This window comes from Aptenodytes forsteri, unplaced genomic scaffold (assembly GCF_000699145.1).
Source record: "Aptenodytes forsteri isolate BGI_AS27 unplaced genomic scaffold, ASM69914v1 Scaffold217, whole genome shotgun sequence".
Taxonomy (NCBI): Eukaryota; Metazoa; Chordata; class Aves; order Sphenisciformes; family Spheniscidae; genus Aptenodytes; species Aptenodytes forsteri.
Window position 1 is genome coordinate 8,452,929 of NW_008796222.1, and position 26,518 is coordinate 8,479,446.

Consider the following 26,518-nt stretch of genomic DNA (forward strand, 5'->3'; position numbering starts at 1 on the left):
TGACTGATATCCTTGCCTTTCTGTACTGTGCTGCATTGTCTGTGAAGGGAGGACGTGCAGTGCTGCTCTTGCTCAGAAGGAGGATCTGCATCACCCAGTGCCTAAAATGGATTAGATTAACTGACTGGAGCTGGTATTGAACACTGCATCCAAATATGTTGAAGTACCTATGCACAGCACTGGAATATTACTGCCTCTCTTTGATTTGTATATAAATTGTTCTTCTCTTACTTAAAGGTTGCCAGTTCAGTAGCGTTTTCTAAAATGCCCTGGACTGATTGAAAATACATTTAGGTTTACTTCTAGACCAGCCTTTGTTTCCGTAGCTGCATGAAGACAGTAGAAAGAGACTTTTCATTTAGGTGTGGTAATAGCCTATCTGCTGTTCTCTCCTTCCATCTGCTAGGCACCTGAAACATAAGTAACATACAAAAAAGTCACCAACCATGGCATGGTACTCAAAAAAACCCAAACAAACAACAAAACTTTCCTGGACCATTGCTAACTAAATACCTCCTTCCTGCCCCCTTTCCTTAGTCAATTTTTGGAACATTTAGAACATGTTTTTTCCTGTTTGCTAGCCATACATACTGGTCACCTTGCTCTTAAAGATAAATCTTCAAAGGGATTTGACTTACTGTCCAGATGAAACCTGCCTGGGTATATATGCAAATCACAGCTTTCAAACTAGCAAAAAAGTTGCTCATTTTGCAACCATATTAGCTTATTACCAATGCCACCATTACTTACTGTCTTTGAGTGTTTCCTCCTGTTCCATTGCTGCTTCTTGGGTCAAAATTCAAAGGATGCTGCTGGTAATCCCCATGCTGAGTGGATCCTGAAAGCTTGTTACTCTGGATCTGAGCTGCAGAACCTGGAGTGTTATCAACAACACAGAGTTAAAGCAGAACTCAAGTAAATGCGAAAGCTGTTGTTTCTGACCTCTAAGCAGAATGTTAGGGGGAAAAGAAAAAAAAAAACCCACCAACCCAAAGCAAGTTGTGAACACTCAGCATAGTACTAATAGAATAATAGATTGCTTGGTCTGGAAAAAGTGGTTCATGTATGATCTTGACACAAAGTAGAACAAAAACTATTTGCAACTATCTGCAATTTTTGCAGCTCACCCTGTGCCCTTTTCATTCATAGTAATGAGTGTATCAGCATTTATTCCTCCAGCAGGAAACATCTTAGTGAAGCAGAAAATTCTTGCTGCCCCAAGTCTACTTCATTATACGTGACTGTTTTCCCCACAACTCATGTCTTTCCCAGTCTTGTTGAAAACCAAGATTAAAAGGGGTGGGTGTGTGTTAATGATCTGTTCCCAGTGACACTAAAGTCCCTAGTGAATTCCAGTCTTCATCTTTGTAGATTTCTGAAAAGCAGAGAGGCAGCCACTTAATGCCAACCCTTCAGCCACTAAAAAAAATCCCCACTGCATCAAATGCTATGCTTGCTATCAGCCATAATGTGATTTAGCCCTGATTTGTGTCTGTGTACAACGTGGTGTTGCTATACCACTTCTTAACCCTATGTTAACCTTTCCCACTAACTTCAGGTAAAAAGGTGAGGGTATTTTTGCTGTGTAGCTGTAATCCTGCACTTGTTAATTGAGACAGTGTTCTTCCTCCTTCTCAGATATTATCCAAGATGTTTCAGACCGCATTGCTTAGCTGTTTCTGGCATTATACCAGGGTGCATGTCCAAGGGACTCTGGCCTTCTGCTGAAGCAGCAGGAGAGCAGCTGGCAGCTGCCCAGGGTGCACAACTACCCAGTCTGGTCAGACTGCGTTCAGCGTCTGTGCATTCTGAAGCAGAGACTTGACAGGACTGACTGCACAAGCATCACACGAACCCAGAAAGAAATGCAGCAACTGTTTTACGCTACTGAGACAAGCCATGGCTCAGTGCATTTGAGAGGGAAGAAGAGGAATATGTGAAGATGGGGGAGAAGGAACGGAGACAAAGCTAGAGGACATAGCTCAGACTGCTACTCTACAGATTATTCTTACAAACTGGCCGAAGTCTTAGTCTATGTGGGCAATTCCTGGAGTTGACGTGACCTGTTTCAAAAACACCTTTGCCTTTACAGTCAAAACAGGGCTACTGCAAGTAACAGTTGCCACACCTATGCAAATAGGTCTGGCCAAATGCTGTAGGTCTGAAGTCAGGTTAGTGGCACAGTTCAACTCAGATTAATAGAAAAGACAAATCTTTAAGTGATGCAAGTCTGGATTGCCTTATGAGAAGTACTAGTATTAATGCATCAAAAATGATAGCTATTTAATATTGACTTATTACCTGGAAAACAGCTTCTTATACTGCATGTACTACGGGACAACAGCTCTGCAGTCTTCCTTCTACCTTTTTGAAAGGAATAAAAAAACCCAAACCACCAAACCTCACAACGTCCATCTACTATTACAGACATAGGAATAAAAAAATCACAAGTAAAAAGGTAGCTACAATACATTGCAGAGTTTTAACACATTTCAGACTAGGTGTCTATAGTTTGATGGCGCTCCTATGTTGAGCGTAGAGAAATCCAAGCTCCTCAGCCAATTTTTCCAGCTCTGCATCATGTTTAACAATGGTAACTCACTGCAGGAAAAAAAAAAATAATTCATCTCCTTTCTGTCGCAGATGCTTTCCTTGTGCTCAGTAGCATCAATGTGACTTACAAATTTTGTACCAACTTTTCCCCTGAACTTGATTGGTTTAAAGCCAGAGAAACCAAGTACATTTGTGCATTAATTAAAGATACCTCCCTGTTCTTTATTTCCCCATGTTTGGTTCGTGTCCTGTCTTCAGCAGTGTGCTAATGAGCGTTTCTCAGTTTCCTGTGGCAGGAATAACTAACATTTTCCTGCAGAAGGAAACTATAATTAAATTTGTAGTACTTTATATTCTCCATGGCATAGAAATGCACCTCGAAAGATCGTTGGAGTTTTTTCCTGTTTACTTAATTTACTAGGAATTTAGGTATCACCCATCAATTTTTCTGCATGCGTTTGTCAGACTGACAGTAGGATTTTGATACCACAGAGGAAAGCAGCAACTTCAGGCAGGTAGGAGTAGAAATCCCTAATCAAGCTTTTTAAGCTACCTGAATTACAGAAGCATTACGTTAAAAAGTTACCTAACAAACAGCTGAAAAGAAAGGTTTTTGTTAAAGGTTTAAGTTCCAGGTTAATTAAGGGCTAGAAAGCTCTCACTGCTGTTTTGAGATCCTCTAAAAATACCTGCAATCATAGGCGTGTATCTAATCAAATTACAAGGGTAGAGTCTTCTTTGGCTGCCCCGCATGATTTGTAAGTAAGCTGTTCCAAGACCAGAGCCACTAATGAAGCCTGATTTCCTACCACTTGGGACCCTTTGCTGCCTAATTGCCTCCTCCCCTAAATGCAGCTCCCCTCATATTTCCCATGATATCCCTACAAAGCAAAAGACAACACAAGTTATTGTTTAAAGTTATTACCTTGGGAGTCAGTGTTTCTTGTGCTGCTTGAGCAGCTGCGGTATAAGAAGGCATATGGCTTTTGAGTTGTCTGATTTTTCCTCAAGTCTGTTTTAGGTCTTTCTCCTCTACCTAAATGCTTTCATTACAGAGGAGGTCTTCTCTTTCATATTTGGCTTAAGTTGCCTATTGCTTCAAAGGTTAAGGAAGGATTCAGAGACATGGACGCATAGCTCATAAGACTTATTTCCCCAAGAAAGCGGGTTACAACACACAACCTGTCTTTACCTGCAGTTGCATTCCTCTGAGAAACTGCAGCTTCCAGGTCATAAACTTGACACTGCAGTTCATCAACCTGCTGGAAGGCCTCCCATTTTAAACTGCACTCTTGGGTTAACTGGCTTCTTATCTAAAGGTGGTAAAAGGATTAATGGCAGCAACAAAAATTCATCATCTGACAGCTCTGCCTCAAAGCAGGGGCCTAGATTTAAAGGAAAAGATGTTGCCCTGTGCGCTCTTGTGAATGAGAGGCCATCACTTCTTGCTGGTTGAAATAATCCGTAATTACAGCTTTGCTAAACATATCCATAATCCGTCTGAATGCAAAATACACAAACAGTGCAAATTGACATTCTCGTTTAATAGGAATCTGCATTTCAGGCGTTGTTGGAGTAAAATAAAAACAATACAGAGGCCTTTTCTCACTGTTCTCTGCATGTAACCCTAATTAGACAAGACCCTACCTCCATTTTCAGGGCAGAGGTATGTGGAAAAAACAGCAGCTCTTCCCTCATCTCTCTAACAGACTCTGTAATTTACTAAGTTTAAATATAGAGTTTGTTAGTGTTAATGACCTCATACATAGGTGCTAGCTGCAGCTGGGACTGTTGTGTGGCAATAAAAGCCTGCACGCTGCAGTTGCCATTTTCCTTTCTGCTCTCCTCAAAGGCTGATCCAGCTGTTGGCATCTCTGGTCTCTTGAAGGGTTATTTTGTAAACACAGCAGAACAGTTCAGAGCCCCATCAAAGACAGACACCAATGAAATCAGTGGTCTCGTGTCTGCACCAACTGCTTTGGCTGTGTAAAAGTCTCTCATACGATTTTGGTTAGAAAACATGCCAGCAGCCTGAGAAATTATTCCCAGCAGAATGGCATTTGTCATCCTGACTCTGGAAGACAAACAGCCCATGCTTTCACCTTGATGCTTTAGAGGATTGAAGACAGAATATACTTTGTTTGGTTTACAGGAGAGGCATTCAGATACATTTACAAAGCTTTTTTCTCTCTAGACCAAGAAAGCAAGGGCAAGGAGACTTCAGTGGCAGCAAAGTTGTCAGTTAGTAGATGGATCCATCCAGTCAAAGTCTAATCAAGTGGTTGCCAAACAATTTTGTGTTCCGCAGGCTACACTACAAAAGAAACACTGCACATTTCACAGCCAAGAGCCCACTCTACCAGCTGCGCTAAACACAGAGATTGTGTTTACTTGGCCAAATCAGTTTTTAAATTGAAGTAGTTAAAGCTCTACATACAGCCCCTTTTATAGGGAGATAATCTTAAAAGTGGATCTGGTTACTCAGTTACACTAAATGATTAGCAATGCAGTAACAGGTTTAAACTCAATACAGTAGAGTACAATGGCATCAGTTTAGTGAAAACTAATGCCGTTTCTGTGGCCAGACTGGATTAAAGCAGTTTCCTTCCCAATACGTTCATTTGGTAGTCCAGAATTTGGGAAAAAGTGGTGTAATGTATGTGAAACAGAGGTAAGGGCAGAGGGTTTATGTCAAATGCAGAGTAGATAAAGCAAAAGGATAGCAGTTTGTCAGCTCTGCAGCACTGGTGTCAAAGCCCTGCCTGGGCTATGTCACAGGGAGAGCCAGGAAAGCGACAGGCACTGCCGACCCAGGAATGTGGCCCCAGAAGGGAGGCAGAGCCTGAGTGAGGCTCCAAAGCTCCCTGTTTAGTCTGGTGACAAGGGCGGCGGTTACAGCAGAGGCCTGGGGGACATCCCAACAGGGGATGCGCAGCTGGCTGAAGCCTCCAGAGCCACTGAGCCCAGCCGCTTGCTGCTCTAGCTGCTGCACCCCCTGATCCCCCCAGGGGTGCAAGCATGTTCTGTCTAGCACCGCACACCCGTTCCCACTGCCCCAGCGCCTTACGCAAACTCTTAGGCGGTTTACCTCTAGAATAAGGAGAACAATATTCACTTTCTAGAGCAAAGATACTGAACCAGGCTCAACAGGAAGGCCCTGAGAGGCATCAGAAACACAAGATGCCACCAACAGGTGGAACACGACCCTAAGCCCCCAGCAGGCAGGGCCCAGAACAGTGCCAGGGCTCATGCTGCAAGACCCTCATCCAGAGCACTTGGAGAGCTACAGTGAAGTTCTGAAGTTCAGACACTTGAAGGGATACACTCAGATGCGGTCAGACAGTGTTAAAACTTGAGACATCTCTCCAGAAATGCTACTGTTTTTATTTTTCAAATCTGCATTATGAGTTTACCTGCTGCAGTTCTTTTTTGACCCCTTTTTGTTGAAGATGGCATGTTTTAGAAGATTTTTCAGCTTCCTTGGTTAGGCAGTTCACTCTCTGCTCTTTTTCTTCCATCCCTTCAAGCATCTTCTTTATGTTTTCAGCTTTCATCGCACTGGGTACTTGTCTCTTCTTGGCTTCTTGTGTCTTCCTCTGTACTACTTCCAACAGCATTTGTTTCTACAACATGCAATCATGAAAGTTTCAGACTTAGCTTGCTTTCCTCCAATTCCCATACACACCTTTTTAGATTTCCTTTTAAACCCTGATGACCGGTCCTCAGACATCATGCCTAGCTGAGCTGAACGAGGAGAGACCCAATCCCACATGGCTTGGTACTGAAGGTAATGAAATGTTGGTAAACAAATCTGAATTATCCTATGATCTTATGAAAGGACTGCAGTCAGACCTAAACCCAAAATAAAATCTGGGCTGTGGGAGCAGGGCGCGTAGGGGAAGGGTAAGGGGGAGTGGGAACAGAATGCTGTATTTACATCGTTGCTTGTTAGAGAAGCCTCAAAACAACGTTCATGTGTAGAACTCATTCAGTTGCAAATAAACAAGAAGGCAGTTGCTTCCAGTTTCCTCAGTCTGCTGTAATTTGCTTTCTGCAACCAGCCTCTGGTCTGCATGTGGAACTTGTTTTTAAAACAACATATAAACAAGGAAAGAGAGGGGGGAAATGAGCACAGCTTTTTCAAACACTGCTGTTTATACACCGTTTGTAGAGACAGCCAGTAAGTATGGCCGCATTTTAGAATCTGTACCACAATTGAATGCAATGGTGTTACAAGCCACCCATATCAGGTCAAACCCTCCTGTACAGTCAAGGGATGTGGAATGGAGTCTGCTGTTTGTAAACACCATCATCACAATCTGTAGCAAGGAAAGAAATTAGGAAGAAGAGAAGGAACCAGAAGTTGATGTCAGAAACCAAAGAAAAACAAAACAACAAAAACATCCGCTAGAAAGATGGTAGATGCAGTGGGTCTTTTGGAAGTAAATTGACACCTTGTCAGTGAAGAAAACCAATTTATCAGCCAAAGGCAACTCTGCTCTGGCGAAAAATCTGAACACAAAGAGCTAAAAGCAGTCACAGCCCAAACATTTTTCACTGGGGATCCCCCTAAGCCTTACTAAGGTTGGAGTTTCATAGATGGCTAAGCTCAGAATGAAGCAATCGAGCCAATAGATGTGACTTTTTAATATCACATTTACCTTAATTACCCTTGTACTGGAATGAGCAAGTTGGTTTGGCTAAATCAGCTTTCCCAGAAAGGCATCCGATCTTGACTTGAAGCTGGTTAGACATATTGTCATTTCCACAGTTAATCACATTTTGAAAACATTTTTTCTAATTTCCCATTTTCGGTTTGTCTGGCCTCAACTTCTAGGCACCACCTCTTGTTATACCTTTCACTAAGAACCCTTTAATATCTGCTATTCTCTCCCAACAAAAATATCTGGAGACTGTAATCAAGTCACTCTTCTTTCAGATAGGCTAAACACATTGAACCTTTTAAGAGCCCTCTGCTAGAAAGCATTTCCTGCAGCCCTCAAATAATTTTTGTAACTCTTCTCTGCAGTCTCTCAATTTTTTCTTCATCTTTTTTAAGTAGTACACTCTGGAACCAGCGGCAGTATTTCAGTGTGTTGTACATAGAGCTATAAACTCATTTTTAATATATCTGCACTATTCTCCTTTTTATAAGCGGAAAGATTGCAGCATCCATCCTTTCCAGTACCACACTACATGGCCAGTCATCTGTCTGTTACGACCCCTGTCCTGTCCAGGGATGCAGTCACCCTGTTGTGTACAAGTCCTGCTTTCTTCTCGTTCTTCATCTACTCAGGCACTGAAATACTTCTCGGAGAGACAACCAAGTTACCGAGCTATCTGTATGGTTCTGTACTCCTGCTTTGCCCACGTCGTTATTCACTAAATGTGCCTTATCAAATTCACTAACATTCCTCCCCAAATATGTCACTGGTAAATTTTATAATCTATAATTTTATGTTTATTTCCAAGCCACTAACAAAAATGTTGAATACTGATAGTTATGCTACCAACTCCTGTAGAAATCCATCAGAAACCATCTTCATTTAATGAAAATAACACATTTTATATGTCAAAAAATCTAGCTCTCAATCCATTTAGCATTTTTATCGATATTGTGTAATACTAAAATTTAAAATACAAAAGTTACGTGCTGCTAACCCAAGCGTTACAAGGCCCTTCCAAATGTGTATTACAAGTCTAGCATTACGTTTATCTATCTAACTTGTAATCTTATCAGCAGAATGAAATGAGGTTGGTTTGACAAGACTTATTTTCCATACAGTCATGTTGCTTGGCATTAAGTATATTGCAAGTGAAGAGTGTGCTTTTATGTTTGACTTTGAGGAATGGGCCATTTTAGCATGTGTAGTCATCTGTAGAAGTGAAAGTGGGGTTGCTGTGGCAGTGATATATCCATGAAGGTGTTCAGATGGAAAAAAAAACATGCAATGAATTTGTCCTGGATTAAATGACAACATCCCTGAATGTTTCCTTGAAATTTAATGATTGGGTGGAAGACTAATAGCCTCAAGGTCTGTAATTTAATTTTTTTTCATCTGTGGAATAAAATATTAATAGTGTCTTTTCCTCTACTAAAACATACATCCAGCACTGTTGATGGCATACATAAATGTAGTGCCTGTAGCTGCCATTTTGGTACGTGACTCAAACTTTATCCAAGACGCTAGTTTTTTCCCCTAGTTCTCTCTACCTGCAATGGTGAAAACACTCAGGCGAACACATTGTTTCAATGCCATAAAATACACATCCAGCTTCAGTAACTGTATTATGCAGTTAGTTTTGAATCCATTTCTCTCCTAGAATAACAGTAGGCAAAATCCTCATTAAAGCAAGTGAGATGGAGAGGAGAATTCAACTTGGTGCGCTGATGAATCAGGACCTGTTGAATTCAGATACCTGTTCATGTAGCTGTTTCTTTAGCTTGTCATTGTCTGCCCGAGATTTTGCAAGAGCTTTCCTTACAGACATGAGCTGATCCTGAAACGAAGTCACCTCTTGTTCTGCCATCATCTTAGCATTCAGACACTCTTTTTTGTTTTGAAGAGCTTCCTGTAAACAGAAAGTACATAAGAGAAACAATGATGAGAGCAGTGATTTTCTGTCTTTTACATAGCAGTGGGTTTCTTGAAAGGTGAATCTCTGAGGTTTTTAGTGAAGTGAAATTGAATGGTTCCTGTTTTCTAATAAAGGCTGGACCTTTTTTTAAGGCAAAATGGGGAACAGGATGCACAAGAAGGGTCCTCTAGAGGGAAAAACGTAAGATAATCTTTCGTATGGGTACAACTGCACATCTTTAATTATATTCACATGTCAACAATTCAAGTTCTTGTGTGCAAACAAGCTCAGAGCAATGCAAAACTTGATCTTTCTTATGCATTAGAAAGACCTGTCCATCTACTAATCTGTTTATTCCTTCATTATCTCTAAATTCAAAATGTGTGTGATGAAGCTTGTTTTCCTTCTGGGCAGGGTCTTTTTGTTTGTTTTAAACACAAACATAAATATGTATATACATGTTACTGTGTCAGGCACAGATTTAGCAGCCCTCTCTCCTTTCCAAGCCATTTAAACTGGAAAAAGCAAGGTCCGTGATCCTCTGCACTTGGAGTGGAGGACAGTGAAATACAAGTTCTTAGATCTTCAGGTTCATTCCAAAGTCAGACACAAGAAAGCTCTGTCTGAGCAAGATGAGCTAGTTTCTAATTTTAAAAAGCCAAATTTTCCCATTTATTTTTCTCAGTTTCAGCTTTTAAATCCTGTGAAGATAGCTCTTATTTCTTATTTAAATCCACAAATTTGCAATAATTCAATCCATCTTTGACTGATCTGTTTAATAAAATATTCTAATGATTTAGCATCTCCCTGATATAACTGAACTAAGTGTATGCACATCCAGTTTTATTTGGGTTTAAAATTAACAAGCACACAAAACCCATTTTGTTTTCACTCTTTTTAAGTTAACAAATATGATCCATTCTGCCTTTCCTTTGCTTGACATGTGCAGCTAATTAACCTATATAACAATCAATAACCTGTTTGTTCCATTCTAATCAGCCTCATTTAAAGCAGTGAGGCACTTTTCTTTCCATCCATCTTCACTTTAGTTTAATTTAGTCATTTTTGTGCTTCATCTTGTATTTCTGTAATTAAGTTTATAAACCTCATGCTGCGTTCTGCTTTGTTTAAGCAGATACCAATTAAAAAAAAAAAAACCCTCAGCCACCTCCCAAGCCAACAGTCTAGTTCATTTTCACTTCATGTCTGCCTGTCTTCTTTTTCATATGTTTTAGTCAGTTGTGAAGTAGTTGATTTTGATACAATGTCATAATTAGTCTTCCGAGTCAACACAGAATTAGGAATGCTATAAGCTACTCATACTTCCTAGATTCTTGCTTCAAGCAGGCATCGGGGATTTGTCTCACGCTCTTCACATTTGAAGACCACCCTTATACCCCTAATATAGAGGGGAAAAAGTTTAGAATTTTTACCTAAAATCTGCAGTTACCATGAGCTCCTATAGGCTCACTGAATAATAGGGAGCCTGCCCAATCTGACCATTAGTTTTGCAGAAAATTAGACACTAATAACAGATGAAATGGTAGGGAAATATCACCTTCTCAGCATCTCTAAGCTTTGCAGAGAGCTGTGCCTTCTGAGTGGTTTGCTTCCAACAGTTCAGAGCCTTTAGCTTACACACCAGCTTGCTTAGCCTGATATTTTCATCCCGCAAGAGCTGCAGCTGTTCCTGCTAAAGAAGACGTCGGTAAGAGTAGACCCGCAAAGATTACTTTCCCCAGGAAGAAACGTGTGGTTTGGAAGTAAATACAATTGTCAAAGCGTGCAACTATTTGTATTTCATTTTAATTTTCAAATGCTCAAACTTTGCAGTTTGAAACAGTGCAGCCTTTGGCAATAAATTCTATTACTGTGTCTCCAGGGAAACAGGAAATGTGAACATTGCCCAGAAGCTGGGAAAAAAATGGAAGAAATTTAATCCAAAACAGCAAGCAGGTAAACCCCTCCAAAATGAGGCACTGTTAATGGTGATAAACACTATTATGCCAAAGGGGGATTCTGGTTCATACCATATTCAGTAACCTGGTTCACCCTAATCACAATATCCTTAATGAGAACAAAATCAGTGGATTCATGAAAAGTATAGTCATCAGGTTTTCTTTTTCTTTGTTCAAAAGAGCAGACTTCCTCCTGAAAACTGTTACAGAGGTTAGAGAGGACCGCTGGAGGTCCTGGCCCTCCTGGCAGAGGTGTCTCCGCACAGAAGCTCTACCATTCAGTGTCAACTCACCTTCTTACCCTTTGTGTCCCGTGTTAGTTTTATCTGCAGCTGGGCTTTGGCCTTCCTAATTTCATCACTATGGGTCTGAACTCTGATACTCTACCTTTGTTGCCTGTCCATGTTTCCACTACTTGCAATCTTTCTTTTTGTATTTTAGTCCTTCAAGAAGCTCCTTGCTAAGGCAAGCAGGGCCAAGTTTCTGCTAAACTCCCTGGTCTTCTTGCATAACGGGGTAGTTGGTTTTGAAATCTCTTTAAGTTTTCTTTAAAAATCAACCAGCTTTCCTCGGCACTTTTCCCCTCTTGGCAGTTTCCCAGGGATTCTGCCTAGCAATTCCCTAAGTAAGCCACAGTCTGCTCTCCTGAAGTCCCACAGTCTGCTCTCCTGAAGTCCCAAGTCCTAGCTCTGCAGCATAATTTTGCAACCTTTCTCCTGATCTTGAAGTCATTTCATAGTCACTGCACCCTCAGATGACACTCACCACCACAGTTTTTCCCTGTTTGTGAGCAGCAGAAGCAGGGATTTACCGTGGTTGGCTCCTCTAGCACTTGCTTTTAGGATATTATCACAAATGCTGACTAGGAACTGCCTAGGCTTTCACAATGCTGTTCCCCTTCCAGTAGATTTCCAGATGGATAAAACCTCCATGAACACCAAGGCCTCAAATCAAAAACACTTTTCTTAGCCCTCTATAGACGGGCCCATCCGATTTATTCTCTTGATCAGGCAGTCTGTAAGGGATTCCCCATCGCAGTCATTAATCATCACTAACGTTCCTCCCTCCTCTGACCTTGACTCATAGGCTTTCAGTAGTACCTCTCTACATTCATACACGAGCTCTGTGCAGGGAACGTACTCCTTAGAGTGCAATTCTCGCTCATCTTCTTCCCTGCTGATCCTTCTTAAACACCCTGTAACCAACCACCCATGACCATGGTGTGCACCAGCCCACCAAGTTCCCATGACTCTGCTCAAACCACAGCCCTTTGGCTGCACGAGCTCCCCACTCTCCTTGTTCACTGCCTCTGCACACCATCCTTTCCAAGTGGGGATGTGGAAGTTTCCCTGCAGCCTTCTGACACGCGGACCTCCTCCCTTTCCACAGTTCCTCATTTACTTCTGGGTGTCCCTATCCCCCAGGTTCATTGCGGGTGTTGAAAGCCCTTCTCGCTCAGTTGGCATTACAGTTATATCCTGCTTCGCAAGCTTCTCTGCTTGAGAGAGCTGCAGGCATATTTACTTTAGACAGAAGTATTTAGCCATTATCCATTTGATCTCATTTGTATTCATTGACTGACTACCATAATTTTAGTACAAATTGAACTTTGCTGAGGAGGAATATGTTTGATTAGAAAAGGGGTTGATTTGGAAGTTGTAGCCTGGAAATGACTTCCCAGGCTTTAGTTTATAACTCCCAGAACATCAGTTTTGGGGGCATTTTTTCAAAACATAAAGCTGAATATATTTTTGATTCTAAGTAGCCCCAAATGGAAAAAAGGATTCTGTCCCCATTCTTTTATGTGACCAGCTTGCATGACAAGAAGATAAAACTCCCATCAACACATTTATCAGGGTCACTGAAACATCACATTCTCTTTCCCCCACCCAAAGAAGGGACAATGACAACACATGACAATGCTAACATATGATTGAATGTGAGTTCACATTTATACCTCTTCAGATCCAAGTTCAACCTCTCTGATGTTCACCTGTGTAGAAAGCATGGTGTTAGTCTCACTCAGAACAGACTGAAAGCAGAGTTGCGAAGTTTAGAACCAAAATCAATTCAAATACATACAGTTTCAGGGTCTAAGGGCTGAGTTTGGCCCAAAATTTCTGCACTTGGAGCATAAACACACAGTCAAAGATGATTGATGCAAGACAGCCTGACAAATGAGTAGCCATTAACAGAGTCTAGTAATGGACCACCTCCATGCTCTTCACCCAGCCGATGTCCCAGATAGAATGCAATAACTTAAGCCATCTTCAGCAAGCTTAACCAGGATATTATCCTTGTGTTCGTTTACTGGCACACGTATGTATTTCCTTACTTTAGACAAACGTTCTTTCAAGTCACCATTATTTTTAGTGGAGCCAAACTTTTTCTTCAGATCAATCATATTGTCAACTCCTTCTCTTCTCACTTCACTGATGATTTCAAACATTCGTTGCTCAATGCTAAGGCGATAGACATCCAACTTTCCCTGCAATTACAAACAGAACCCATAAGAGATGAAGTGTGCGCATATGGGAAAGAAACATTCAGAAGATTTCAGAAGTCTCTCAGCTACAACCAGATGGTCCTTCTTCATAATCATTTTCCTAGAATCAATGTAACAGGAAGACAGAGCAATATTCTTCTTGCATACAGACACTACAAGAAGTGGAATTTCAATTGTATCATTTGCAGGCAACCTATTGGCAATCCTGGGATGTATGTATTTAATGGAAGTAGCAGCACCATGGTGAAAAAATAGGCTCTCTGGTGAAAACTGGACTCACCCTCAGGATTGCAAAAGAAATCACAATATTCCTCAAGTCACTATTGCCCTGGCCACAGACATTAACGGGCTTGTGGACCGTCAATCAAAACCCTGGGGATCTCATGGAGGTAGCTGCTCTATAATACACATGGTCACAATCAGGTCAGTTTTTACAGGCTAGATTGGGGTATCTTATTTTTGTAAGTAATGACATATGTCGCCCAAAAGAAATCAGTGCACTACTTGAAAACAAAGGCATTGTTAGAGTGAGCAATACAATTACACAGTGGACATAAAGTTCCCAAGAAAAATAATGCAAAATATTACAAACTGAAGTATTATATCCAGAAAGTTCCCTCCACTGTATGTAACTAAAAAGAGCTTCCATCACTCTCTCTAATGTGGTACCTGTTCCATCAAGAATACGCCTCCTCTCTTAGAAAAGGTACGCTATTTTTCTACCAGACGTTTTTACAAGATGCTTCTAGCAGCAGGAGAAAAATGATTCACCCATTCATCCACCTGGCACACTGCAGCAATTTATTCCTTTGAGTGCTACACTTGTTGGCAAATTATACAGCAGCACAAAAAGACCGATTGAGTACCCCCTCTTATTCTGTACCTACTTTTAGATGGACACAAGTCACAAATAGGTTCCGCACTAATGATCCATATTCATCCCGTACTTCTTTTCTAATCTTCTCTTTGAGACCAAGATTTTCTTCCTCTAGGTCAGCGAGCTGGGCTCTGAGAGCAGTTATTTCCATAATCATGCCATGGCACAGCCCCACAATCTGTCAGAGCAGAGAAAGTGAATGAGCAAAGCTAGGGATGAGCAAACACCATAGCCTAGGAGTAAACAATCCAGAGCTCTGAATATGTTGCGTGATACCTAATTAAGTAGAGCAAGAATATCTTCTTAACTGAGTGTCCTGATAAAAATAATCCATTGATGGTATGGAATAATCCATTTTGTACATCTCTGTTGGTTTTAGAAACATTTCTTCCCTGGAAAGAGTAGGAAGAATTGTGGCAGTTCACGAACGATATTTGAAGGGGGCAAATGCGTACGTAACCTTAAAACGCCTGTTTCTGGTCACCAGGAAAGAAAGATCTCCTCGCTAATAGGTATGAGAACTGACAGAAGGAAATGTGCGCAGAGGACAGAGGAGCAGAAAGATTGGGGAGCAGGATTAGGGAATCTGATTTTAGGAGAAGATCCTGTGCCTGGCTCTGCTATGTTGGTGAGTCTGGCCTCCCATAGCATAATCTCCCCTGCCTCCAGAGAGAAAGTCAGAAGAACTGTGACCAGGCTTCGTTCAGCAAGCTGTGAGGTAATGCATTTATCGGAGCAAATATTCTGTCTGCTGATAAGCTTGTACATGCAGACCATTTAATATATGACAAAAACAACTATGTGTTCCATTTGTTGATATTTGACAATTAACATACCCTCAGAAAGGGCACACAGGTTAGCACAAATAGGAAGGTACGTGATAGAACTCAAACAGATTTAAATGACAGAATTTAAATTTCACATAGGCAGGTCATTGCTAGGTATAAATGTTTGGTCATTTTCATACCGCCGAACAGCATTTGCAACCAGATGAACACAATGGAGGAAAGCTAAAAATCATTCTTAGCATATTACGTTACTCAGATAAGAAATAGGCACAACTGCAGACTGTAAGCACAGCCAACAGCACAGTCTGCTTTCAAGGTTGCCTGGCACCTCCGCATGCCAGATCTAAGTAGTAAATGCTAATAACTTCACTGGATTCTCACTGAAATTTTCTGTGTCAATTTTTTTGTCTTACAGCAAACACTACTGAGAGACTTCTGAAAATGAATGCTGGTGAAAAATACATGTATTTTAGCCCTGCTGAAAAATTATTGTGATCTTTATTCAGAGCAGCACTAGTTTTCCTCTATTTTGGGTGTCTTTTTAGTAAAGTCAGCAAAAAGTTGGTCAAATCCTACGACTTTGTTGGAGAAAAAAAACCAACCCACATGGTTCATGTATGTTCCTTAGAGACTTTTTAGTTTTCAAACTATCTGCCATCCCATTTTGGCTGATCATGCCTGAACCTTTCTCATGGTTTCTAACACCTCCACTGAGCAACTGAGCTTGCTCTTCAGACTTGCAATAGCGTCTGTTAGTTGCTTTAGGCAATTCCAGAAGTGGAACTGGGAGCAGGAAGTCTCTTCTGAGGTTGAAGCAGAGCCCAGAGGCTGTAGGCAGCTGGCCATCCTGGGCCACTTCGAGCACAACACAAATTAGACAGCAATTTGGTGGTGATGGGCTAGCAAAGTGGAGGGGGGGAGAGACTCCACTGCCCACAGGCTCCAGGAAAGTCCTACTGACGACTCCTGTATGTTTCCACCCAGCTGAAACCTCACACGTGTTTCTCATTTTCTCTCTCACTCCAGCCTTCCGAAACATATGGACAGGACAGTGAAATCAGGGAAGAAGGGCAGTTGCTGACAAGACACCGTACAGAAAAGGATATAGGGGAAAAAATTTGGAAAAAACATGAGGAAGCGGGGCAAGAAACTGATACGAAGCCCAGAGAAGAACTGAAATCTTGTAGTCAGTGGTGAGGACAGATGAGAAAAGGAGCCCAGGAATGAAATCCAAAATGCAGGTGTTCTAACACTGCTGTGCAAACATCTCTGAAACCCAAGCAGTCTTCTCCCTAGTGTAGGTTTCTATACACGCCTCTAGCAGTGGACTTTGTGTTGATGGAGCCAAGCCTCCAACTCAGCTAATAGATTACATGGATATCACATGATTCCACAAGATAGCATTTCTGATTTATTGGCTGGGTTTACTTTAGAAATTTCCACCCACACATACCAGCTATCCTAACTTTAGACATTTCCACCCACACATACCAGCTATCCTAAAAAACACAGCTGAAGCTGCAAAGTCAAGTACTCAGAACTTAAGAAGGAGTTGGTTATGCAGCCATGATGTAGCATACCTGGTACCTACACTGCAGTATGGCCTACGTGCCTGACCCACTCCTATTTTCTATCTCAGTCAATGCACAGGATTGAATTGCTCTGAGAAAATGCCTTGTGAAGGAAGAGACCCGTCAGTAGAAGTTTAAGTTAGAAGGTTACCAGTATATCATCCATTGTGAACATGAACCACAGAACAGCAGGCCACTACCTTTGCCTTCAGGTTATCTTTGTTTTACAAGTCCTTCCGGCATGACTTCTGGCATCGAGCACAGAAACAGCAGCCCCAGAGCCCCCCTAGCTTTCTTCTCAAAGACTGTCACCGTGTGTCTGCGCAGTGGGACTCTGTCCCAAATGAGATCACTAAGTACTACCAATCGATAGACCACCATCACCAACCTGTGTCAGAGCCATATCACTTTGGTTGCCACCTTCTTCCACTGCGTGCAGCTCCTGAAGCAAAGCACAAAGATGCACGGTGACGATGCTTGTGTAGCCCAACTCCACTTCAACAACTTCCCAGCCTGACAGCTTGACTTTATTTTTTACTTAGCAACTGCCTCCCACCCAGAGAAACCACCTTCCCCTGTTCTTGAAGAGTAGAAGCAACGCTCTGAGCATACTTGTTCTTTTTGGTAAAGCAAACGATGCTGCTGCTGGAGAATATTTTCATAAAACATGGAGTAGGTCTCAAAGTTGCTGCGCTCTCTGGCCATGATGTCACAGCCCAGTATGGTGAGACACTGTTGTAAATGGCTTTTTGTAAAAGTAACCTAGGAAAACAAAATAAGAAACCTTGCAGATGGCCTGAGTCACAAGAGTTGCTATATACAGCACACATCAAAATGAAACATCGTCACCTTATTGTAAATAAAATGCTTCTGCGATATCAAAATGAAGCAAAAATATTCAGTGTAAATGTTTTTGCCCAATCTACAATTTCACTGAACTAATGGAAAACAGATTTGTCAGTTTTTTGACTGGTTCTAGCTGCAACTGCATAATGGTTTGTTTTTTTCCATCTGAAGCTAAAAGAGAATTTTTAGTACGGAAGTTAAATCACCAGCTCAGAAACTGCCTGGACTGCAGTTGGGCCCCAACATCCCTTCTGTCAAAAAAACATGTTTTGTGTTTTTTAACAAGAAGTGGTCATATTTTCATAAATAATTTCTTCAAATTTCACTGGAAAAAACCTAAACCTGGTTCCTAACATCGTGCTGGACCCCTGATTTAGCAATGACTCAGGAAGAAGAGTTCCCACTACTGAAGCCATTAATAAAGTCCTGCAATCCTGCATTGCGGTTGCATATAAACCTCCAGCCCTAACTCATTTTCATATTATTACAGTCCTGAGAGCTGAAATAAATCTGTCAGAAGGCAGTAGGGCAATACACAAGTTTGCTGCCAATGCTGCTATTACAAACCAACATAATTTGAATCTAAGCTCATAAGCTTAAGAAATGTTGTTTCTCTTTTAGGTAACTGATTGACAAGAGCTTTAATAAATAAAGCTGTAAACATGATTTAGCTGTTACTTAGATAGAAATGCAGAATATGTACCTCTGTATCTGATTCTTGGTAGTTTTCTATCAGCCTTTGAACAAATGTTTCAACTATCTGTGGTCGTACAACTGAGAAATTTTCTTGCATTACCCTGTGTTTCCAGATCTCTGCAGGAACAGAGGGAGAAAAAAACCCCACACAGAATAAAACCACACATCAGTGGGTATCACTGTCACAAAATATTGATCCTTCAGTAATGCCTGGGATTTGACACTGGGTACACTTTATATATAGCTTAGGGTTTCTCAGCTTTCCTAAAATGTTTACAACAAAAAGTAAATGTCATTGCAAACAGATTGCAAAGCCTGTGTTGAGCAGCAATATCAAATTCGTTCTGGTATCAAAGCCAGAATGCAATTTCATTACAGACCAGTTCTGTCAATAATGACCTGGCCCACAATCGTGTATTGGAGTTTTCTGTAAATATTGAGTAAAGAATATGGCTTTTGTGTGAAATTGAACATTTCTGTGCACTAATTATTGCTGCCTGCAACCACAACCGGTGGCAGTAGGGCACATCTTTCTTCCCTTTTATTTCCACTTTTTCTTTGTTTTTCTATTTGTGCCTGTGAATACCCAAATTGCCCATACCCATGCAGTAATTGTACCAAGTAAATACCTAACATACTAAAAAGTCTGGCATTTAAATTGCACTGCTAGGCCTTAAAATATTAACACTCCAACACAGGGAAGTAATTTCCTATCAGTCTGTTTCAGGCTGCTTGCAAACTCCAGAATAATTAGTGTTCAGCCTTGTTTTCACAATTGTCATTGCAATGGTTATGGCTAAACATTCACTTTATAAGGAGAAAGTGAACTCTTAGATTTAGGGAATTGGAATCTGTTGAACAGACAGAATAAACAGGTCCATGTAGAAAGCTGTATGGTACCTCGGTACACAATTCTTCACAGCTTCCTGCTAGCTGTATTTCTGGAATTTCACATCTCACAATGGGCTCTCCAAAACAGAAGAGAGTTTCCGGAGGGTAAGACGTTTTTTATCAGTGATACCTTCCCCACAATTCAGCTGGTCCCTGGCCTCCAGATGGGCGCACAGGGAAGTGAGGAGCTGAGAGCAAATATGCTCTCCTGTTCACACGCAGGACAACTCTTTTCTGCCTTTATGCATCAAGGCTACTCTTCCCACTCAAGGCCGGGGCTCCCGCCTTTCCCAGGAAGGGTATTTTAATTCTCCTTACCAGTGGGGAGACTGCTGTCTTGTCTGGCTCTTTCAGATGTCACTAGAGTCATCTCCTGGTTAATTTTCTTCTGCACATCATGGATCATGTGGATTTCTAGGCTTTCCAGAAGCTTTTGAAGCTAGAATCAAGCTTAATACTTAGCTCTTACTAAATCTCTATACTGCTTATAAAGCAACTTGCCAACTAGCAAAAACTAAACCAAAGCAATCCTCTTTCCATTCTTCTCTAAAATACAGTACTTTCAGATACAGTATCAAGGTTAATATCATTTGGGGGTGACTGTATGCCTAGTGCTGTGCCACAAGTACTCTGGCAGTACACAACAGTACACAACAGGCAGAGGCCCTGTTGCTTTGGGCTGTCCCAGGACCCACACCTGGCCCCACACAGCAGAGGTGCTGTTGCAGAGCCTCCCAGGTCACCCACATCTGCCAAACTTCCCCCCCATGACAGCCTCCACGGGCCCCCGCTGGACTTCACTTATCAGAAACCGCAGGAAAACATGACACTGTGTGGTCCCCCGCAACACCCCACTGATAACCCTCCCCTTACCTGGTACACTTTCATTTCGATTTCTGATGCTCCTCTGGGGGGAAGTATATGCTGAGTGCTTGTAACGGGCTCTCCAAACCCCTCCTCTGTGCCCGTTTGTCTGACTATGGCTTTCATGGCCGGGTACAGGATGTCTGCACTAGAATCACCAAGACACGGGTGTTTCACACATTCTCTCTCAAAATTACTGTGTTTGCATTTACTGACCTTGGACCTTAACTTTCCTTTTTCTTCCCCTGCCCCTGCTCCTAACCCGTGCAGAATATGATTAAGTCTCAGCTCACTGCCTTAGCCCCACTCGACCTACAAGTGGGGCAGGACAGTCTCTTCTTCGCTGGTCCTGCCTTATTACATAGTTCAGTAATTTCTCCAATTTTATAACAATACAAAACTAAAACCAAGGGGAAGGAACAAGGGGTCAACCAGATAAAGCGGGGAAATCTGGTCAGCGGTAACAACTTGTCTATCACCGTTGTTCAAATAGACCAAGCAACTCCCTCCCCCTGCGCTCCTTCCTATCTGATGGTGGGTTTGCTAAGTGCCTCTGAGTGCTAAGTGCCAAGGCAGACACGCACTTTGCTTTTAGAAGCAGAGGAGCCATTAGCAAGGCATATATACCTCCTTACATTTTATTGCTTTAATCATGCTGCCTTTTAAACCCTTGATGGCACGACACAAAGGTTAGCACAGAGCTCAGAGAGGGAAGTAGGGAGCTCTCATCTGTGGGAGGGGACGGGTGGGGACGTGGAGGAGGGATTTTGGGGTACAGAGCATTTGGCAGATTGCCTGCTACGAAAGAGCTGTTGCAGGTGCCGCTACAGAATCTCCTCCTGCTCAAAGGCCAGTGTAAGCAAAGCCAGGGACAGGGAGCTCACCTTTCCTCCCGGCAGGCATTAACTGCTCAGGCCGATCCCGGGCATCACCACAGGAAAGCTCGGGGTGCAGAGGGGCTGGGAGATGCTGAGGCTGGGGCTCTCCCACAGCTGCCCAGCCCCATGGTGGAAGCACAAGCTGTTGCTCACGCTGCACGGAGAACTTGCGCCCTGACTCACAGCCCTCCTGCAACCCAGCCCTGCTCTGCCCTGGAGCTGCTCCCTGGGCAGAGTTTATAAATTAATTAGAGGCAAAGACTGTGGGCCCCCAGCATTGGACTGTGCCCCCTCCGATCTGGAGGTAATGCATGGGAGGTAACACTGGGATACAAATAAATGGAGACCAGAATGGAGCAAATCTGATACCAGCTCTTTACACACACACAAATTTTCTGTGACCGATTCAGACTTGTCAATCTAAAATGCCTTGGCCTTATAGGGACAGGCCGACTGAGCATCGCTTCCTCCGTGCTCCGTTGCATGACAACGGTGTTTTCCAGTGCCTTCATGCACGGATTTCACCCTTACTGTGTCATCTTGCTCTTTCACTTCCTTTCTTGCGGTTTCCGGGGACAAGGCTTTTTACAAAGTGATGTTCCATTTTCTGCTTTCAGAAGGGCCTCTCTGATGGAAATCTTCCAATTTTCTATTCTTGACTGCTCAAAGTTGAGCCAAGTGGGAGGGTTAGGAAGAATTCTGCTACAATTCATCTAACAGGCTTCCAAAATTTCCATTTATTCAAGTACTGTATTTAACATTGTTTATGGAGCCTGAAATACAGAGGCGGGTCACACGACTGAGAAGAATGCACTTGGAAAACATCATCAGCAAACAGTCTGAACAGACATTGAAAGAGGGGAAAAAACAACCGTACTGAAACAAAGAAACAAAAGGTAGCTCTCAAGCCTTCAGAGAAAAGTGAAAGTACTAGGTTAATTATAAGCAAAAATAAAGAAAGGTAGAAATAAAAAAAAAAAAAGACAAGTGAAAGAGGGGGACAGGAGGAAAATGGATGGAGAAGGCAGAAACTTTTCTCATTTTTCATCTTTTCAGTTACTCTGGAATATTCTTGCATCCAAGGTAACTTACCCATATTGCTCACAAAACTCTTTGTAAAGAGGAACTGTGTTGATATCCTCAGTCCTCAGCTTCAGCTGGCCCCATTCTGCCTTTAATATTTCTAGTTGCTTCCATAGCATCAGAAAAGATCTCAGCAAGTTACATGATATGACAGGACCATGATGCCTCAGCAAAAGTTTGGATGTCTTTTTGCTGTTCTGCAGCCAGTTAGCACTTGAGTGACCCGTTTCTGCCAAATTCTGCTGGAAGTCACAGGGAAATGTTTTGCTTCAAAAAGTTATGACAAGCTTTCCACATGCTTTTCTTTGCTTAATAGCATCTCGTGCAATATACGGTGAGACAAGTCATGCGACAGGCTGTTGTGCAATCAGAACTTGCAACAGGGCCTTATACCAGTGTCCTTCAGAGCATGGTACAGGGAAAACCCAGGCTACTTTTTGATTGCAGTGAGTACTCACACACAGCAGAGATGGGGATAAAATTGCACAGAAGTTAAATCCTTTGTTTTATTGCTGCTTTCCTCAAGTGAATTGCTTCAGCAGCAACACTCTGCTTGGTCTCTAACTAAAAAGTACTGTTACAGAAATCAAACTCTTAGCTCAGATCTTGAAGGAAGTAGACCTTAAAATAACTAAATTGGTCCTTTCCATCCATTTTACCTTGAAAATCAATCAGTGTGTCTGTTTTCCATCACAAACAGTTTGAATCTCTCCCCATTCCTTGAACCAAATCTCTGTGTAGTTTCTGGCAAGCTTTAGGTGCCCCCAGCAACCATTCCTCGTATACACACCCACAATGCAAGTACTCGGGGAAGTACAGCCTGGAAGTACCTTGCCTCTCCTTGACTAGATTTGGTTTTAGACAGTGGCTAGGCTGTTCCTTTCCTCTTTGCACTGAGTAGCTCTTGATAAAGAAAGAGCTGGACCTTCGGTGGGACGTGGGGAGAAGTCAGGACAGTCTCTGTTTTCTCCAGAAGTCTGGGGATACCAGCAGGCCCTCAAGGGGCGTCTATCACTGAGGCTTCCCTCAACACCACTCAGGATTTATAGGAGACAACATTGTTCCCTTTGCTTTCTTACCAGACGGCCAGGAGTAGGCGAGGTTATCACGGCATACCTCAGGTCTAGGTCGCTTATGTTCACAGAGATTTGGTTGCAAAAACTAATGGGAGTCCTACACAGAAGCTGTACAGTCCCAAACAGAGTTGTCAGAGGTACCTGCTTGCTCTTAGCTAACGAGGCTTGACAGTCAATGTGATCTTCCACAGCACAGCCGTAGCTGTTCTGCAGTACATCCTCCATTAAAAACTGCATTGCCACCAGCTCCCCATGAGCAACTCTTCGGTCGGCATCACTCAGGCTGCACAGGCACAGCTGGAGAGGAAGGGAGAGTCTCTGAAGGTCTGCTGCTCAGAGCTTAACAAGTAATAGCAAATCTCAGGTAACTGTCAGCACGGGGCTTTTGTGTTAGAAACACAAATGGATTTCAAGCTTTTAGCGCCATGGTCCTAAAACGTGTATGCCTGTGCATAAAAATTATTTGATTCTCTAGTTCTAGCACGCTAGGAAAATGATAAGTATAGATTCATTATCAATAAAAACGCTCTGCTCTGCTTGAAGAAAGATCAAATGTGAAGTAAATGGTAAAATGGGCTTTTGGACAGGAAAGGGGGAGATGTTTTTGTTCACTTCTGTTCTTTAAAAAACAAAGACAGGAAACGAGATAGCATTAGTTTGTTTTCCTCCTGCATCATAGATTCATCTTGTCTTTACGTCTTTGGACATAAGCACAAGGCTGTCTCACTGTACCTGCATGTTGTAATTTATATTAATTGTGTTGTTGATACTGACTGGAAACAATCCTCCATCCATTAGGAATGTCCTCCAAGGAAAATGCAGGAGTGTCTAAAAGAATAAAGATGACTGTTCACAAATAAGAACAACATTCAATTAGTTATGAGAGTCCCATCTAATCTGATCAGGAAAAGGCAACTCGGAGGCCAAGCTGCTATTTGGTATGTGATACATTCTGCTCTGACTTTGAAAGTAGGCCACGTACTGGAAAAGAGAGAAGCATCTATTATCACTCCTTGGGAAAGAAGCAATAGGATTAATTCCAGAATGCATTTCCTACCAAGATGCTGTGCTACTTCTGCGTCCACAGAATAGCTCCCAGATCCTCACCTACCTACTGTCAATCATTTATTGCTGGTCCTATCTCGGAGGCATCAGGACATCTTATTCATCAAAGATGTCCAGATTTTGCATGACAGTACAAACTCTGTTTCCCAGTTATACTAAGGAGGTCCTATGTGTCATTGTCACCTAAATAAAGGCAGGGTGGCAGAAAATTGTATTCCTATAACTCATTGTTTGGGAAAGGCATTATTAAAGGTGAAACAGTAGTATCTGATATTGGATAATTAGCAGGATGGGATGAAAATTAGGAAACATGACGTTAGAGTGATTATTTAAAATTGCCTATTACCTTGGAACATGGTAATATCACCAGCAAGACTCATCTTTACTTTCCCTAACATGACACCAGCTTTTTTTTGCCGGTGTCATTCAAGGTGCCTCTTTAGCACATAGGTATCTAATTTGGCATTATGTAACTCTGTGTGATGCTATAGCTAAGACACCACTAGACCTAAATATCTTGCACACAACCATGACAGACACGTTGGGCAATCAAAACTGCTGCCAGGTGATGAGAGAGCTCAGAAGGGTAATTACCCAAAACTGAAAGTTAGTAGAATCACCAACATCTATCATGCACAGTAGTTCCGTTTTGGTGACATCAGTGTGATTACATTCCATCTCAAATTTTTATTCACTTCTGTAGAGAACATTTTTTAGAATTCCTAATGGTGAATCAAGTTAATAAGCTGTAATAATGGGAATTTTTATAATTAGCTATCAGCAGTTAGGTTCTTTGCACCATGGTAGGGAAGGATTAAGCAGCCCAGCAAGAACTGCAGAGGACTTTGTTCTCCAAGGAGCTCAGTGCAAATGGAGAAAGAGCACCTCTGAGGGTACGCTTTACTCACCCTACAGCTTTGAGGATCCAGAAGCTGTGGGAGCCTTAGCTGTGAAGCAAATGCACTCTGAATCGCAGAGTTACTCAATGGAGGCAGCGCATGGTATATCCTGTCTGTAACGCTCTGGTAGGCTGAAGCATTCCCCGAGGACAAAAATGTCTCCCTGAAAAGGAACCAAAATGTTTGTATTAAAAAGAGGTAAAATGCCTTCAAAACTCTCCAAATGGTTTGTAATAAAATTACCTGCTCCTCATTATAGCCCAACATGGTAACGAGTGATAGGGATAGCAGCAGATATGATGACTAAAACAAACAGGCAAAAATGTTAATGATATAGATGCATGTGTGGAAGTGCATCTGACTGGGGACATTTACAGCAAAACATACGTCTATGCTAACAGAGCGGGATGCTCGGGTAGCTAATAGACTGGATAATAATTCAGGAGCTCTACTACCTCCTATTCCTGATACTAGGATAATTTCCTATACAGAGTGGGAGAGCCACTAAAACTTTTCAAAGCTTTCAAAAGTGCCTGTGAAGCTTTGGAACCTAAATTATAGGATACTTGGAGTCCAGAGCTAGGTTTAGCAGCAACACTCCCCACAGATTTTCATGAGACCTGGTCTCACCTAGCAAATGCACCTGGTCTCACACAGCAATGCAGGTGACACCAGAGCCCAGCTAAACCAGCAGAGTGCTACTCCAACACAGGTGTATAGCGCTTCTGGGACCCAGCTGGCTCCTCTTGCTTGGATTGCATTGTGCTGTGCAATCACACACATAAAGCTACCTTTTACTACACTCTATGCATCATGTAAATGTATTACCCAACCAAGCTTAGACACGACTTTGTCATTTCATTGCAGCCTCTTTGTCACATTCAATTCTCCTGTGCTTCATTCACACACTTTTAAAACAAAGAGTTCCTGTTCAACCAGTTCTTGCAATATAAGAAAAAACCTCGACTGCAAGTCTTTCTGTAGTTTCACATCCTCCTTTGAATGGCAACTCTAAGATAAGGATCTTGTCCTTTTGTTTTTGTCAAGCATACACAAGCGCTTTTAAATATGACATGCAGTTTGTATCAGTTGCAAGACTAAAAGGAATTACAGGGACAAATAACAGCTTCCGGGATCAGACTTGGCAGAGAAGTTCAAAAGAGAGTAAATGTGATTTAGTGTCACACTGTAAGCCCTGGTGTGGAGAAAATGGAAACTAATTGCACTGGCAATAAGGAATAAGAAAGATGAAGCGTCTGATATACTGCATTTCTTCTTACTTCCTGTTAACACACAATTCCTTGCCCGAGGAAAACATTTCCCTCACCAATTGCCCCTACAGTATTTTAATCAGGAAAAAATAGAAATAAAAGCACAAGGTAGTTTTA

General features: G+C 42.0%; 1 protein-coding gene across 1 annotated transcript; it reads right to left on the reverse strand.

Moving 5' to 3' along the window:
• Positions 1 to 358: 358 nt before the first annotated feature.
• On the reverse strand, positions 359 to 25,397 carry LOC103907103 (coiled-coil domain-containing protein 162). The gene is made up of 15 exons (XM_009289206.1): positions 25,374 to 25,397; positions 23,899 to 23,994; positions 23,170 to 23,463; positions 22,100 to 22,332; positions 20,139 to 20,277; positions 19,584 to 19,704; positions 18,382 to 18,491; positions 17,445 to 17,594; positions 14,484 to 14,651; positions 13,426 to 13,578; positions 8,974 to 9,126; positions 5,967 to 6,176; positions 3,746 to 3,866; positions 751 to 874; positions 359 to 410 (listed from the first exon to the last, which is right to left on the reverse strand). Exons 1-15 carry the CDS (start codon positions 25,395 to 25,397, stop codon positions 359 to 361), a joined length of 2,148 nt encoding a protein of 715 aa, XP_009287481.1.
• Between the last annotated feature and the right edge of the window lie 1,121 nt (positions 25,398 to 26,518).